At 37.5% G+C, this 18,014-nt stretch overlaps 1 protein-coding gene across 8 annotated transcripts in view; it reads left to right on the forward strand.

The window, feature by feature from the left end:
* HORMAD2 (HORMA domain containing 2) overlaps positions 1-18,014 on the forward strand; it is a 95,771-nt gene that overhangs the window by 29,454 nt on the left and 48,303 nt on the right. For all 8 annotated transcript variants that reach the window (XM_009234250.4, XM_054543316.2, XM_054543317.2 and 5 more), the window contains 5 exons: positions 1,603-1,623; positions 2,315-2,341; positions 8,798-8,865; positions 11,451-11,608; positions 11,783-12,033. In XM_009234250.4, the coding sequence (XP_009232525.3) occupies positions 1,603-1,623; positions 2,315-2,341; positions 8,798-8,865; positions 11,451-11,608; positions 11,783-12,033 (525 nt within the window). The remainder of the gene's footprint in view (positions 1-1,602; positions 1,624-2,314; positions 2,342-8,797; positions 8,866-11,450; positions 11,609-11,782; positions 12,034-18,014) is intronic.

Below are 18,014 nucleotides of genomic sequence, written 5' to 3' on the forward strand. Positions count from 1 at the left end.
ACACATTATGTACAGGTATCAAAATATCACATGTACCCCCAAAATATGTGCAACTATTATATTATCAATTTAAAAATGCTAGTCTTTCAGAAATGGAGAGAAAAGAAAAAATTATAGGAAAGAATCGGTTTTCAGATATCTAGGAAATTCCCCTTTATAATGCAAAAAAATTGCTACCAAATTGTGAGCATATACTTTTTTTTTTTTTTTTTTTTTGAGATGGAATCTCGCTCTGTCACCCAGGCTGGAGTGCAATGGCATGATCTCAGCTCACTGCAACCTCTGCCTTCCATGTTCAAGCAATTCTCCTGTTTCAGCCTCCCAAGTAGCTGGGATTACAGGCACAAGCCACCATGCCTGGCTAATTTTTTGTGTTTTAGTAGAGACAGGGTTTCACCATGTTTCCCAGGCTGGTCCCAAACTCCTGAGCTCAGGCAGTCTACCCACCTTGGCCTCCCAAAGTGCTAGGATTACAGGCGTGAGCCACCGCACCTGGCCTCATATAATATACTTTTAGCATAAAATTAATTTTGACCTTCCTGGAAAAAAGTACAGTTGACCTTTGAACAACATGGGTTTGAGCTTCACAGGTCCACTTATACATGGATTATTTTCAATAAATACAGTTGGCCCTCTGTATCCGTGGCTTCCACATCTGCAACCAAAGGTGGATTGAAAATACAGGACGGGGCCAGGGCAGTGGTTCATGCCTGTAATCCCAGCACTTTGGGAGGCCGAGGCGGGTGGATCACAAGGTCAGGAGATCGAGACCATCCTGGCCAACATGGTGAAACCCCGTCTCTACTAAAAATACAAAAATTAGCTAGGCGTGGTGGCGCATGCGTGTAATCCCAGCTACTCAGGAGGCTGAGGCAGGAGAATCGCTTGAACCCACGAGGCGGAGGTTGCAGTGAGCCAAGATCACGCTACTGTACTCCAGCCTGGTGACAGAGCAAGACTCTGTCAAAAAAAAAAAAAAAAAGAAAGAAAGAAAGAGAAAGAAAATACTACAGGCTGGGCACAGTGGCTCATACCTGTAATTCCAGCACTTTGGGAGGCCAAGACGAGAGGATCACTTGAGGTCAGGAGTTCACGACCAGGCTAGCCAACATGGCAAAACCCCATCTCTACTGAAAATACAAAAATTAGCTTGGCATTGTGGTGGGCACCTGTAATCCCAGCTACTCAGGAGGCTGAAGCAGGGGAATCCCTTGAACCTGGGAGGCAGATGTTGCAGTCAGCCGAGATCATGCCACAACACTCCAACCTGGGCAACAGAGTGAGACTCTGTCTCAAAAAAAAGAAAAAAGAAAATACAGTATCTGCAGATGTGAAACCCAGATATAGAGGGCTGACTTTTCATATACTCCCTGAGGTACTTGAGTACACATGGATTTTGGTATTCATAGGGAGTCCTGGAACTAATTCCTTCTCAGATAGTGAGGGATGACTATATCCTTTTTTTTCTGGCCTTCTGGATATTTTTTTCCTACCCAAATCTTTCGAACCTCTCTGAAATAATATTTTAATTAGTCTATTGAAAAGAATGATAATATAGGTGCAAGTATGTAATAATAATAGTTTTTTTTCTTTCTCTTGAAGCTACGTATGGCAGTACTGACAGTAAGTACACACTCATTTAAAGACCAAGCCTCTGTCTCTATTTCATTGTCTTTTGGCAAGTGAAACATTAAAACAGTACTCTCCCCCTTCCTCCCTGACTTTTTTTTAAATCTGTCGTGGAGTTAAAAACATAAGATCTGTCAGAAGTTTAATAAAAGATTATGAATTATATATTTCTTTGGTATAATACATGGGAAAATGTATAGGCTATACTATCTGCTTCATTTATTGGCTCTCAGGATTTTATTTTTTAGTTACTTTACAGACTCCAAATTTTTTGTTTTTGAAGTTTGGTAGACTCTTGAAATTTTGTATACCTCTGAGTTTAACATGTTATACATAGTTAAGAACAGGAAATGAGAAGATACCACTGAGAGTCTTAGATCTATGATTTATTGAACAAATTTTAAACCATAATGGATTATTTAGAATTTATTTGTAGCTCAGTCATGGTAATTATGAATGCTTCATTATTAATTTCCTTTTATTCAGTGTTCACAGAATATTCTAAAGACTCTACATTCACAAAATAAGCATATCCTATCTCTAGCTTAAATATATGTCTGTATTCAACTGTACTCAACTAATATGTGTGTACTCAACAAATTGAACTCTATATAAAAAATGTATTTCATGAAGAGTAATCTAGTAAATTCCAGAAATTAAATGCTGTTTATTTTCCCTTATACAGCTTTACACAAATCCCATGGGATCTGAGGTAAGAACACACACAAACATATAGGTGGGTAGTATATGTATATTATATTTTAAGATGTTTTTCTGAGTTGAGGCTATAGATTATGTTACTAGACTACCATAGGAGCAGAGGAACTAATAGTGGGCTCTTTCAGTATATTTTACTCTAAACTTGACCAATTTCTTCTTATGAGATTTTTCAAAAACTATGTAAGGGTATTGGGGAAAAAAGGCATTGAGAAGAACTGAGCCTATTCCCTAACCTGTTGGCATTAAGAGTCTCTTAATGCATAAATGTATAAAACCACATTTTTTTCTTAAAAATTTTTTAAATTTAATTTTTACGAACTTTTTTTCTGAGTCATGTAAAACCACATTTTATTATTTATTTAAACTGATTATGAATCTTTTCTGTGTATGGCCTTTTAGGAAAATAAATGAGATATGGCATAACTCTAATTTTCTTTTTTGCCAACTAAATTCTCCCCCTTTTCGTGTTTTTATAGATTTTCAGAGCTTTACCTCTTTACTTCTCTCTTTAGATTTCTTCCCTCTGTTTAGGGAATCCGACTCATCTTCAAGGCCAACTATGTTCAAATCTTATATGTAAACCTCTTTGGCTATTTGGTCTATACTAACTTCTTTCTTTAAATTCTTTTTCTAGCAGAACCCCACAATTTAGCACTCTCAATTGATTCATATTGATTACTTAATCTCCTCAACCAGATTGTGAATTCTTCTTTTCTTTTTTTTTAATTTTTAGATGGAGTGTCACTCTGTCACACAGGCTGGCTCTGCCTCCCAGGCTTCTAGCAATTCTCCTGCCTCAGCCTCCTGAGTAGCTGGTACTACCGGCATGCGCCACCATGCTCGGCTAATTTTTATATTTTTATATTTTTAATTTTTATATTTTTAGTAGAGATGGGGCTTCATCATGTTGGCCAGGCTTGTCTTGAACTCCTGACCTCAGTGATCTGCCTGCCTCCACCTCCCAAAGTGCTGGGATTACTGGCATGACCCACCATGTCTGGCCCAGATTGTGAATTCTTGAGAGCAAGAGTCTTGTCTCACAGTCTTGGACACATAATAGTTACTTGTGCCACTTTGAATGTGCTGTGGCACAGAAATGGAGGGAGAAACTTTCTGTTCTCTTCTCACTTTACTCTCTTTGTCTTTCTCCTAGCTTTCTTTCCTTTTTCTTTACTTTCAATTTTCCTTCTCTAAGCCTACATATTTAGCCTAACTGGTGCTATTCTAGACTAAATTATGCATTTTTAGCTCTTAATATTCTTTCTTTGCAAGATGACATGTAGCTGTTTAAGCAAGGGGTAAGAAAACTTTTACATACGGTAGGTAGCAATTCCTCAATGCCCAAACTAGTTCTATCTTTTATTTCTTTGTCTCTTGTTTCATTTCAAAATGCTTCCCCACAACACTGTAAGTTTGAAGGGAAGTTTCCCAAAATAAAACCTTCTGATAGTTACTAAATTGGTCATTTTCTTAGTGTAGTATTTATCATGTTTTCTTATGCATGAAAACTTCCTAGTTTCAAACCAGTGTTTTTTGGGGTTAGTGAAATGCTAAGCAAATTGAGTTTAATTACAAAAAAAGTATTACAGAGTGGGATGAAATGCAGGCATATATAATAATGAAGTTAGGAAACAAAAGCTTGTTATGTGGTAAGTTTTGAGCTATCATTTATGACCCAGGAAAAAATATTTTGAATGTTTACAGAGTGTTCCCCTTACGGGTAGGTAGTGATTCCTAAACTCTATGTGTTCATGGTATACTTTTTATTACTAAAAAATGCAGTAGCATATTGGGTAATACTAAAACACTCAAAAGAGCCCAAACAAATCAGTAATAATTACAATGCAACTACTACTGTGGTATAGCAATGTTCATAGGGCCTAAAAAGCATCCTTAAGTTACATTATTTTATGATTGCTATTTAGCATCAAGTCACTGATAAAACTATTTACCTCCCTGATCTCATTCTCTTATGTACTCACAAAACAACATTCTAACATAAACATCGTCTTTGGCATTCATCTCATATTGTGCCATGTTTCTTGAGTTGTATGCCTGGAAGTATATCCTTTCCTAAACAAAATTGCACAAACAATAACAATGTTTATATATGCCTGAAGCAAAAATACACTAGACAGGTGGATTAAAATTTGCAGCACTCTTGTGAAGAGTATGTCATGGTATAACAATTGAGAACCTCTGGCTTAAATCAAACAAGTGTGTGTCCCTAGTTCAGAAGGCCAACTGAGTTTTCAGCATTCTACAAAGTTGTACTTCTGTGCTATAAGTTTTGTTCTGGTTGCTCCATCTCATGAAAGAGATGACCAATGAAAGTAACTAAGCATCTAAGTAAACTAAGTACTAAAGTAGTGAAGAGTGATAGTGTAGCTTTTCTATAGGAACACACTACCAAATGAGTAGCAAGTATTAGTAAAACATGTAAGCCAAAATGTAAATAAGATTTACACAGCTTAATGCATGTAAGACCATATAGAATTATTATATATGAATATTGTGAAGGCATAAATCTTATGGTTTCACTATCTATTCCTTTGTGCCTATTTACCATTGGAGGTGATCAACACTCTTTATTTTTTATTTTTTTAAGAGACAGGCCCTCCCTCCATCACCCAGGCTGGAGTGCAGTAATGTGATCTTGGCTCATGGCAGCCTTGATCTTCTAGGCCCAAGCGATCCTCCAACATCAGCTTCCCAAGTAGCTGGGACTGCAGTTGTTCGCCACGATGCCCAGTTATTTTTAAAATTTTTTGCAAATGTGGGGTTATGTTGCCCTGGCTGGTCTCAAAGGATCCCCTTGCCTCATCCTCCCAAAATGCTGGGATTACAGGTGTGAGCCACTGCACTTGGCCAACACTCACTTTTAATAGATTGCTTCATGAACTTAACTATAAGTAGTCCCTGCTTCTAGCCACAATACACTTTTAGATACATTATTTTAGAAAAAAAAATCCTTGTAGGATGAAATCCTAAGTAAGCATGAACTCTACCTTGGCCAAATATTTATTCATTCAGCAAATATTAATTGGGTTCCTTTTATGTGCCTAGCACTGTTCAAGGTATAAAAACACAGGGGAGAATGGGATAGGCAAGATCCCTGCTCTCTAGAAGCCTACATTCTTATGAGGTAGGATAAACAATAAATAAATAAATAAAAATTAGTACAAACAATTTCAGATAGATATAGTGCTATGAAGAAAATTTTTGAAACAGATGATATACTAGAGAGTGCTGAAGTGGAGAATGAAGAAGGAGGGATTGGATGGCTGTGTTAGATTGGGCAGTTCCTAGGAGGCATCTCTGAGAGCCTACTGTTTGAGCTGAGATGAATAACCAGGAGTCAGCCCATGCAAGTCTGTGAAGGGCAATGGCATGTGACAGGCCAAATAACACCATAGTTAACATCACAGGCACTGGAGTCAAATCGCAGTTCTACCACTTACTAGCTTCATCAATAATGAGAATAATGTCTACTTCAGAGTGTTGGCTACACAAGGGGATGAACTCATGTGAAATATTTAGGACAGTGCCTGAATATTATTATTATCATTAACTGGAGACCATGTGTTCCAGAGTATAGCTGTGCAAAGGCCCTAAGACAGGAAGGAATCTTGGATGTTTGAGCATAGAAAAGGTGCCATGTGCCTGGAGCTTAGCTTGAGGGCAAGGGAAAGTGGCCAGAGATAAGGTCAGAGAGGCAGACAGGGGAAAGATGAGTAGGGCCTTGCAAATCAAGATAACTTTTGGATTTTATTTTAAGGGTGGTGAGAAGCTAATGGGGGATTTTAAGAAAATGAGTGACATGGTCTGATTTGTATTTTCAAAAACTCCTTTTGGCTGCAGAACAGAGAATGAGTATCAGATGGAGTTGCAATTTGCTTTAGAGATAGACCTGAAAAGTCTTGCCAATGGGTTGGAATGTGGAGGGAGAAGGAAAGGCTGCATATGTTGCTGCTGCTTTGGCCTATGTGACTATATTTAGTATGATTCATGGAAACCACTGATGAGCAGTTCAATGGTTCATCTTTATTAGGCAACACATTAGTCTGAAAAGTGTTATATGAGGTGTTAAGAATAGTGCCTGCTGTAAATATACCTTCCTAGATAAGCCAGAGTCAGACTGAAGTTAATTAAGGATCAGCATCTTCTGTAAAACAATTATAACTATAACTCTTTTATTAGTTGCTTCAGGGATCAAATAATAAAGTGTAAATAAAATTATCAACTACTAAAACAACCTACTCTTGTTACAATTTAAAAAAAAAATCACTCAGAGCATTAAAAAGCTAGAGTTGATTGAGAAACATGGGAAGGCAGGAAGAATGGGCATTGTTTGCTTGGCAGAGCAATTACACCCAGCATTGGCTAAGAGAGGACTCTGTTCATCTTGCCTATCTGGAGTGAACCTGTTGCTATAGGCTTCTCTAATCTCATCTGTCTCTCCTATTGTATTTACAAAGCAGTTTTCTGAACTTGATTTGATTTCTCAAGTAGACTGTCTTATTAGGAAAATGCTTTTATCTTTTAAAATGAACTCCATTACAAATCAATCTCCTTAGAGTTTAAGCATCATGAGCCAATTTTCCCAAGATCTGATTACTTGCAATTCAGTTTCATGTTAAGGTTTAAGATCAGCAGAGCTGGGAGGCTTAAAGTAACAGAAACACTGAGACTTTTTCTGATCAGTCTGACATCCTCATTCTCACATTGTCAAGGATCAAATACTGAACCAGATGAATAAAGGACATTTTTTGTGTTCTGTTTTAAGCTTATACCGTTTACTTGTCATTAGTACTTCTCCAGCTCTGTGGACATACTGTATGACATATCTGGGCCAAACATTTGCTTCAACTACTAGGTGTTTATTTTATTTTATTTTATTTCATTTATTTTTTAAATTTAATTATTTTATTTAGGAATTTATTTATTTTTATATTTCAGTTTATTTTATTATTTCTTTCTTTCTATTCTGTTCTATTTTTTGAGACGGAGTCTTGCTCTGTCACCCAGGCTGGAGTGCAGAGGAACAATCTAGGCTCACTACAACCTCTGCTTCCTGGGTTCAAGCGATTCTCGTGCCTCAGCCTCCTGAGTAGCTGGGATTACAGGCACACACCACCACACCCGGCAAATTTTTGTATTTTTAGTAGAGACAGGGTTTCCCTACATTGGCCAGGCTGGTCTTGAACTCCTGACCTCAGGTGATCTGCCTGCCTCGTTCTCCCAAAATGCTGGGATTATGGGTGTGAGCCACCGTGCTCAGCCAGACATCTATTTTATTTTAAATGAAATCTATCTCTTATGAGGAAATTTGTCCCTCTTTATTTCTAGTTTTCTTAACAGTGAGGAGAGCAGATAGCAGTAGTATCTAGTTTTCAGTGCAGGACTGAAAAAACAAGACTTGATATCAGAGATCAGGGCTCCTTTTCTAATTTTTTCTAATTTTCCTGTTGCCATTGTAGTCTTCCCTGAATTACTGCAGTAGACACTTAATTGCTCTCATGGTTTTTATTTCTTCCCCTCTGCATTTTTAAAGGAGCCAAGATGATGTTTAAAAAATACAAATCACTCAACTGCTTAAAATTCTTCTGTAGACTTCTAGCTTACTTAGAATGAAATCTAAACCCCTTACCATAGCCAACAAGGCCCCATAGTCTCCTTTATCACCTCATTTCCTGGGTTCTCCCCTTCACTCACCAGTTTCCAGTCACTGGGCCTCCTCTCTGACCCTAGAAGAGGCATCCCTTCCCATTTCAGAGCCTTTGCATTGCTGTTCCCTCTGCCTGAGGCACCCCACCCCCAAGATCTGCACGTAACTGACCCTTGAGGCTCAATTCAAATCTCACCTCTTCAGCAAAGACTTCCTTGGCCCTTCCAAACCAAAGCAGCACTTGTCCCCTTCATGTACCTCTCTATCACAGCATCTGCTTCTTGTTCACAGCACTTACACTATCAGAATTAGCTTATTTCATTTGTTTACTTATTTACTGACTATTTCCCCTACTGGATAGTATGTATATTCCAGAAAAACAGGGACCTTTTCTGTCTTGTTCACCACTGTGACTCCAGTGACTGGCACAAAGTAGACATTCAATACAGTATTTGTTACATGAATCAATGGTTTCTCAATTGGTTCCGCTGTCATTTACCTAGTTCGGTTAGATATTTGACTCTGTGATTTTGTTTTTCCAGCTTTAAAATGGTAATAATAGTATCTTTCATCTAATTTATTTTTAGCATGGAGGAGAAAAACTAGGTTGTCTTTATATTTGGAAATATTTCTCTTGAATAATGTGATACTGTGAAACAAACAGCTATATAGGAAGTATAGTAGATATACAGTGAAAATGTTCCTTACTTATGATCAGGTAAGATTCTGGATTTCTTTTCTAAATTCTTTTTTTTTCTTTATTTCCTTTGGTTTTTGTAGAAAGTGACTGAGATGTACCAGTTCAAATTCAAATACACGAAAGAAGGAGCCACTATGGATTTTGACAGGTAGAATCTAACTGCTTAATGAACATGAGAAATAAATAGGATTGAGGTAAACGTAAGCTTCTTGAGGCCAGAGAAAGGCCTTATACTTCTTTACACATTTCCCCACAAACCCTACAGAAAACCACTATTATAAAAAGGGGCTGTAACAATTGTTTGCATTCCTGAAATCCATGGATTAAGCTGGTGGGAATAGAGAAAATGGCAGGCAGCACAAAGGTAGAAATTATATTCATAAGGTTGCCTACACGCTGTCGATTGAATAACTCCATAAGGCTCTGTCTAGCCATTAATTCAGTTTCTCAACTGCTATGCCTAGATAGCGATCCTTTCCACACTCAATATAGCCAGCCTGTGCCTAGTGTAGATAATACCCCTGGACTATTAGCCCATATGCACAAATATTCTCATTTGCTTACCCCAGTATGTCATTTAAATATCATTTTCTATGTGTCCTTGTATGAAAAGATTAGAAAGCACTGCAGTTTCCTATTAAGTCAAAAATTCCAAGTTTTAGGTTACTAATGGGTTAAATAGCAAACACGAGGACATTGAAGAACAACATTTATTTTTCTCCCAGTAGCTTTTGGATTCAGACCTGCCAGGAGGGATGGAGAGCTAAGTATTGCTGATGAGATGGCACAGTAGTGGAAGGCACAGATGATGGTGAAAAGCTCTGGATAATAGAGGAATCCAAGTAAGGGGGATGGATGCCCCTGAAAGGAATGACCGATGAGAGACATGGCCTAATTTTCAATTTTCCCTACTATTAGCTCTGGCTCATCATTTGCCATGAGCTTGAGGACTTTTCTCCAAGATTCACTCCCTTAATTATCCTTCCATTTGTAAAACCTACAGACAGCACTAGAATGTGAAGAGAAAATCAGTTCCAAAAATGAAAATTAAAATATTACCTTTTATTAGCTAACATTTGTATAATACTTTACAGCTTATACAGCAGCACTTTTCATACACATTTTCTCACATAAAAAGTTACCTTTACTCTCCAAAACTCAAAAATATACACTGATGGCCAGATTAAACTCTTTTGTTCTGAAGGCACATATGCCAAGAGGTAAGCTGTAAAACAAAAGTGGCCAAATCTTTCACATGCTAAGGAGGAGAGAAGGTAATGCATATTATTAATTTCCTAGAGAAGAAATATAGGCATTTGTTTAAATGGGAGTCCTGAATATGATTTTACTGATGTGTCCTGGAGGCTCCCATGAGCTGCATGCCTATAGCCCTTCATTCTGGTTACCTACATTTGAATTGGTTAAATCCTGGTTGGCAGAATTTTAAGTTGTTCAAAATTGGAAAAGGAGCTAATGTATTCACTTAATAAATGTTTGCTTCATGAATTCACACTGTCTCCAAAGATCAGTAGGGAAAAATCCAACAGTTCAATTACTTAGGGTTATTTTTCATATTAAGAGCTAACTATGTATACAGCCATGTGTAAATATATTATAGTCATGGTCCCTCCTGGAAACTACTCAAATGTGAGACTAATTGTGGAAGGAAACTTTGGAGATAAATGAACAAAGTTTAGAATTGGAAGGTAATTTAGTCCAAATTGTTCATTCATTCATTAATTCAACAAATGTTGATTGAATAGCTGGGCACCAAACTCTGTACTGTGGAGATGAAAGATATAGCCACTCACAGTCTAGAGAAGGACAAATAGTTATCCTGAGGATAAGATGAGGGTATTATCAGAGAAGACTTCTTTGAAGAGTCTGAACATGAGCTAGGTATTAGAGGATAAATTTAGGACAGTCAGGAAGAGAAGTGGAAAAGCACAGTACAAGCAAAGTGAACAGCATATGCAAATACTGTGAGTGAGAGGAAACTGGGCAATAGCTGCAGATAAGGGTGGAGGTGAGGATGTGACAGGTTGTGAAAGGAATTGTATACACACTGTCTTTGAATTTGATTGAAAAGTGATGGCTATAATAGAAGAATTCTAAGCAAGAAGGTGACATGAACAGATTTTCCTATTAGTAATATTATTTCAGCAGTGATATGGAGAATATTTTGCAGTGTGGACAAGAAGGAAAGCAGGAAAAATAGTTAGATAGCCACTGCAGTAATCAATGCAAGAGTGAGGAAGGGATACTTTTGCGAGATAATCAGATGGTAGAAAGGCCCAGAGCTGGTGATTGATTTTATGCTTGAGAGTTGTAGAAATGTCTTTACGCTTATCTCACAAGTGAGCTAACTGACCTAGAGTGTGTCTAAATGACTTGACCAAGGTCATTCAGCTAGTTATCAGCAGAGCTGATATTAGATGCCAGGTCACCTAATTCCAAATTCGTTGTTCTTACTATTGTGGTATATGATTTTTTTCAAATCAAATTTTTAAAAAGATCGTATTTTAAATGCTTTTAGGGAATTTGCTACTTAAGAAATTCTTTGTATATACATTGCAAAAAGTACCATCGCTCCCCTAATTTACATTCTAAAACAGTCTCAAACTGTCCTAATGTTTAATTTATATTTACTCACATAGTCAAAAGTTTTGTTCCTTTTGGGATGGATTGCCACTATTGTATATGATCAAAAAGTATGCTTTTTTTTCCATGTAGTCATAGCAGCAGTACAAGCTTTGAAAGTGGAACAAACAATGAAGATATTAAGAAAGCCAGCGTTCTACTGATCCGTAAATTGTATATACTGATGCAGGACCTTGAGCCACTTCCTAATAGTGTTGTGCTTACTATGAAACTCCACTACTATAATGCAGGTAGGTGGAGAACTTTAGGCAAATTCCTTCTTAAGTGCTGAGCTAATATTTTATATAAGTAAAAGGATTTTGCAAGCATCTGAAAGAGAAGTCTGTTGCTACACATGAAAGATTAATCGGACTTGTTGTATCGAAACTCAGTTTTCATGGCTTTTTGCCCTTTTCGTTTCGCAGTGACCCCACATGATTACCAACCCCTCGGTTTTAAAGAAGGGATAAATTCACACTTCCTGCTGTTTGACAAGGAGCCTATCAACGTGCAAGTGGGATTTGTCTCCACTGGCTTTCATAGCATGAAAGTAAAAGTCATGACAGAGGCTACAAAAGTGATTGATTTGGAGAACAATCTGTTTCGGGAGAACAGCACTACTGAGATTGCCCATCAGGGTCTAGACTATGATGAGGAAGAAGAATGCAATGACCATGTAAGGCAAAGCTTTAGAGATTTTCTATTGTGTCAGTTAAACACAATTGATATTTTTCAGTTTCTACCCAGGGCATGCACGTAGAGTGTGCCAGCTATAAAAACTGAAACAAAACTAGTTTCTGACATCAAGGAGTTTTTAATCTAAAAAAGTTTAATCTTCTAAAAGGAAATATACTTCATCAGATGAAATTGTCCATAACTAGGAGGAAAAAGATTTTCTAATATATTTATTTTATTAAATAGATCATAAATTTAGAAAATTTGAGGTTTTCTTTCCTTTATTTGTAAATGGCATATTTTTAGGATTGAAAAATATTCTAGGTATTTATTCATACTCATTGGAAGTATAAATCAGTTCTTGATACTGAGATAATTGGATGGGAGGAGTTGGGGAAGATAAATTTTATGGATAAACCCGAGTCAGCGTGAAAACAGATAATAGTCAACTTTTGGTTATGTGGAGGAAGACAAGCTTTTGGGCTAACTCACTGGGGAAAGTCAGGGGGTTGGTGGGGTTGGAGCCAGTGGAGCCAAACAGTCAGGTCTCTGATCGCTTTATCCTCCCATTTCCACCAATAGAGACTTGGAGTTAGATTCTTGCTAGGGTCCCATTATGCCCTAGGTAACTCCACACCCTTAACTGGTGGTTGTCTGGATAATAATGTTAACTGTAGGACAACATTGTATTAAAAGGGTTCTGAGTTAGACAAAAAATTTTCAATAGGAAGGGATGCTATAAGATCTTTTCAGGAGATATTTTAAGACTAGAATGATAACTTGTTTGCTTAAGATAATTTGAGTCTGATTTAAAGATAGATGACTATATTAGGTAACTTCTGAAGATTCCTTCTAGTTCTTTAACTCTGTATTATGTTTAATACATTAAAAAGAGGTTCTGGTTGTTCCAGTTTTAATTCAATTAATGTAAATAATATAACCAAACAAGCAACAGATTGTTTTTAAATTTTTAGTGCTTTCTCGATGTTAGACATAAAAATGACTTTGGATTTTGGTGCAATTTTCCTCTTCCAATTTCACTCAAGGAAGATTTAGCTAACATAGAAAGGGGGAAAAAAATGAAGGTTAAGAAAATAATGTTTCAGCTAGTTTTTTTTTTTGTTCTTGTTGTTTTTGAGACAGGGTCTCACTCTGTTGCCCAGGCTGAAGTACAGTGGTGCAACCATGACTCACTGGTGCCTCAACTTATCAAGGAATCCTCCTACCTCAGCCTCTTGAGTAGCTGGGACTATAGGCACATGCCACCACACCTGGCTAATTTTTTATTTTTTAATTTTTTGTAGAGACAAGGGTCTCACTGTTGCCAGGGCTGGTCTCAAACTCCTGGGCTCAAGCGATCCTTTCACTTTGACCTCACAAAGTGCTGGGCTTACAGGTATGAGACACCACACTGGGCCTCAGCTAGGTTTTTATTTATTTATTTATTTTGGGAAAGAGTCTTGCTCTGTTGTCCAGGCTTGAGTGCTGGAGTGCAGTAGTTGATCACAGCTCACTGCAGCCTTGACCTTCTGGGCCCAAGTGATCCTTTCAGCTCAGCCTCCAGTGTAGCTGAAACCACAGGTGTGTGCCACCACACCCAGCTAATTTTTTATTTTTGTAGAGACGGGGTCTCCCTATGTTGTCCAGGCTGATCTTGAACTCCTGGGCTCCAGTGATCTTCCTGCCTTGGCCTCTCAAAGTGCTAGGATTACACTGTACCTGGTTAGATTTTTACCTTTTAATTAAGAATTTCTTTCTTTTTTTATCGAATGAAAGCAGGACAACCTAAGAACGTATAGTTCAACTAATAGATTAAATAAGAAATGTGATAATCCTTTTCAAGCATACATTTAGTTGAAACTATATGTATTATATGGACTTTGTGGTAAACTTAGTTGATTGAAGTTCCTCTCTCAGCCAGCCAAACATATGAGAGAATTTAGTAAGTCTAGTGAAGTGGTTACTGTCACTTTCCCACTAAGGATTCCTTTTTGTTTTCCTTCATGGAATACATGGAACACACACACACACACACACACACACACACACACACACACACACATGTGTTTACTTATGTAGAACCTTTATTTCTTTTAAAAATTTTATTTTGAGATATATCATACATGTAATAGACTACATAAAAATAATATGTACAGTTTAAAGAATAATGAGAACATCCATATGTCTTCCATTTAGGCTAAGATGTAGAACATTGCTACTCCCTTAGAAGCCACCATGTGTCCCTTCCTCATTGCATGCCCCCTGAAGGTAACCACTCTCCTGACCTTCATGATAACCTTTCCCTTGCTCTTCTTTATAGTTTTGTCATGGATGAGTACATCTACTCGTTTTAAATTTTTATATCAAAGTAATCATACTCTGAGTATTCTCCTTTAATTTTCTTTTGCTTGAACCTCAAAGTTGAGATTTAGCCATTGTGGTGGTGTTCTTTCATTTTCACTGCTGTAGAGTATTCTACTCTTGATAGACATTCTTTTTAATTGTTATAAACATTCATGTACATACCTCCTGGTACACCTGTCAAAGAGTGTCTCTTGGGAATATATGAAACAGTTCTAGGCTTGTGTATTTTCAACTATATTAGGTAATACAAAACTGTTTTCCAAAGTGGTCGTACCAACTTACTTGCTACCCCCAGTGGAGGAGAGTGCCCTACATTCTTGCCAACACTTATTGTCAGAGTTTATGTTTCCTGCCAGTCTGCTAGAGATGAAATGGTAATGCCTCATGATGTTAATTTCAATTTCTCTGATTATTTGTGTGTTTGTGCATCTTTTCTTCGGCCATCCTATTTTGCTCATATTAAATAGCTATTCATGTCTTTCATGCATTTGTCTATCAGGTTATTTATCTTTTCCTCAATGGTTTAAAAAATAAGTGCTTAGTAATAATTCTTTTTCACTAATTTATGTTGCAATGTTTTTTTCATGTTTGTGGCTCATCTTTTCACTTTCTTTTCTTTTTTTTTTTTTTGAGACAGTTTCCTCTTGCCCAGGCCTGAGTGCAATGGCACAATCTCAGCTCACGGTAACATTCTGCCTCCTGGGTTCAAGCGATTCTCCCGCCTCAGCCTCCTGAGTAGCTGGGATTACAGGCATGCACCACCATACCCAGCTAATTTTGTATTTTTAGTAGAGACGGAGTTTCTCCATGTTGGTCAGGGTGGTCTCGAACTCCCGACCTCAGGTGATCTGCCCTCCTCAGCCTCCCAAAGTGCTGGGATTACAGGCATGAGCCACTGTGCCTGGCTCATCTTTCCACTTTCTTTAAGAGGTCTTTTGAGCAATATAAGTTTTTAATTTTAATATAGTCTAATCTTTTCCTTTAATATGTGCTTTTGGATATCCTTAAGAAATCCTCTACCTAAGGTCATTAATAATATTCTCATATTTTATTCTAAAAGTTTTAATGCTTTTCTTTTTACATTTAGGTTTATAATCCACTTAAAGTTTATTTTTATTTATGGAGTGAAATAGACCAGACCCTCTTAACACTTTTAAATTCAAGAATAATAAACGTACAGTAAAACATATGTATCAGTGATACAGCTCAATAAATATTCACAAACTGAACACTAGAGCTGGGATGAGGGTGACGCAAGCAAGGTGCCTAGGGAGCATATTTTAAGGAAGATCTCAGGTGCCAAGAGTAAGGACCTCCTTAAATTTTGCCCCCTGGACATCTTGCTTGCTTTGTCTTTGTCACAGCCCTAGTGGATAAATATGTGAAATCAGCACCCAGATCAAGAAATAGAATTCTTCCAGACCCTGAGAAACCCCCAGCTTACTTTACAGTCACTATTCTACTCACATGAATATTGCTATCCTGACTTCTATTCGCATAGATTAGTTTCTCCTCTTTATTTTATAGACATGGAATCATAGAGTGTGGACTTTTTTTTTTTTTTTTGAGACGGAGTCTTCCACTGTCTCTCAGGCTGGAGTGCAGTGGCGCGATCTCTGCTCTGCTCACTGCAAGTTCCGCCTCCTGGGTTCACACCATTCTCCTGTCTCAGCCTCCCGAGTAGCTGGGACTACAGGCACCCGCCACCACGCCCGCCTAATTTTTTGTATTTTTGGTAGATTTTTGGTAGAGATGGGGTTTCACCGTGTTAGCCAGGATGGTCTTGATCTCCTGACCTCTTGATCAGCCTGCCTCAGCCTCCCAAAGTGCTGGGATTACAGGTGTGAGCCACCGCATAGGGCCGAGTATGGACCATTTTTTTCAGTTAACATTATGTTGTGAGATTTACCCATATTTTTACATGTTGTTGTAGACCATCCTGACAATTTATTCATTCTATTGTTAATGACAATTTATTCATTCTAATGTTAATTTGGATAATTTCTAATTTTTGTCTATGATGGATAGAAATGCTTTGAATGTTCTGGAACATGTTTTTTAGGGAAATAACTACACATTTCTGGTGGGAATAGAATTACTAGGAGTAGAATTGCTGGGTCAAAGGGTATATGTATATTTAGTTTTAACAGATAGTGCAAAATAGTTTCCAAAGCATTTGTGCCAATTTACACTCCCACCAGCAATGTATGAGAGCTGTGGTTGCTTTACATCCTCACTAACCCTTGGCGTTTTCCATTGTTAAGATTTTAGCCATTCTGGTGGGTGTGTTGTGGTATGTCATTGTTGTCTTAATTAATTTAATTTAATTTAATTTATTAAACTAATTTTAACTAATGAAGAGGAGCACCTTTTTATATGTTTATTGGCCATGTTGAATATTTTCTTTTGTGAAGTATCTGTCCAAATTGTTTGCCCCTCCCCTGCCTTTTTTTCTCTTGGATTGTCTTTCATTCGTACTGATTTGTAGGAGCTCTGCATATATATTCTGCGTATAAGTACTTTGTTGGATACATGTATTGTGAATATCTTCTTCAACCTTATGAGTTGTTTTCTTAATGAGGTGTTTTATAAACAGAAGTTCTTAATTTTAATATATTCTAATTTATCAATCTTTTCAGCTATATTCAGAAGTTTTCGGTACTGCTTGAGACATTTTTACCTACTTCAAAATTTACAGAGATGTACTCTATGTTTTTCTCTAAAAAAGGGAAATAACTACAGAAACAGAAGAGAGATTTTTAAAGTTATAAAAACCTCCATGAATAACTTCATACCAAAAAATATGAATACCTGGCTTTTCTCTCCTCTACCTTCAGGTATTGATATATTTTGGTATAAAATTATTAGTGGAGGTCTCATAATTTTTAAAATGTCTTCTATTTCTGTAGTTATTTCCCTTTTTTCATATCTGGTGCTGTTCATTTGTGTCTCATTTATTTTTCTTTATTATGTTTGCCAAAAATTAGTATTTTTTATTAGTCTTTTCAAAAAGCCATCTTTTGGTTGTGCTAATCACTTCTATTGCTTTGTTTGTTTGTTTTCCATTTCATTTACAAGTGATCCTCCCACCTCAGCCTCCCAAGTAGCTATGATTATAAATGCGTGCCACCACACCACACCTTTTTTTTTTTTTTTGATATGGAGTCTTGCTCTGTCGCCCAGGCTGGAGTGCAGTGGCCCGATCTTGGCTCACTGCAACCTCCTCTTCCCTGATTCAAGCGATTCTCCTGCCTCAGCCTCCTGAGTAGCTGGAATTACAGGCATGTGCCACCATACCCACCTAGTTTTTGTATTTTTAGTAGAGATGGGGTTCACAATGTTGGTCAGGCTGGTCTCGAACTCCTGACTTTGTGATCCACCCACCTTGGCCTCCCAAAGTGCTGGGATTACAGGCGTGAGCCACCACGCCCAACCTAATTTTTGTATTTGTTTTAGAGATAGGATTTCTTCATGTTGCCCAGGCTGGTCTCAAATTCCTGAGTTCAAGCCATCTGCTGGCCTTGGCCTCCTAAAGTGCTGGGATTATAGGTGTGAGCCATCACGCCTGGCTCATCTTTCTCTGGTTTGGTTTGTCTTTCTGATTCCAAATTGTACTTC

This window comes from Pongo abelii, chromosome 23 (genome assembly GCF_028885655.2).
Source record: "Pongo abelii isolate AG06213 chromosome 23, NHGRI_mPonAbe1-v2.0_pri, whole genome shotgun sequence".
Taxonomy (NCBI): Eukaryota; Metazoa; Chordata; class Mammalia; order Primates; family Hominidae; genus Pongo; species Pongo abelii.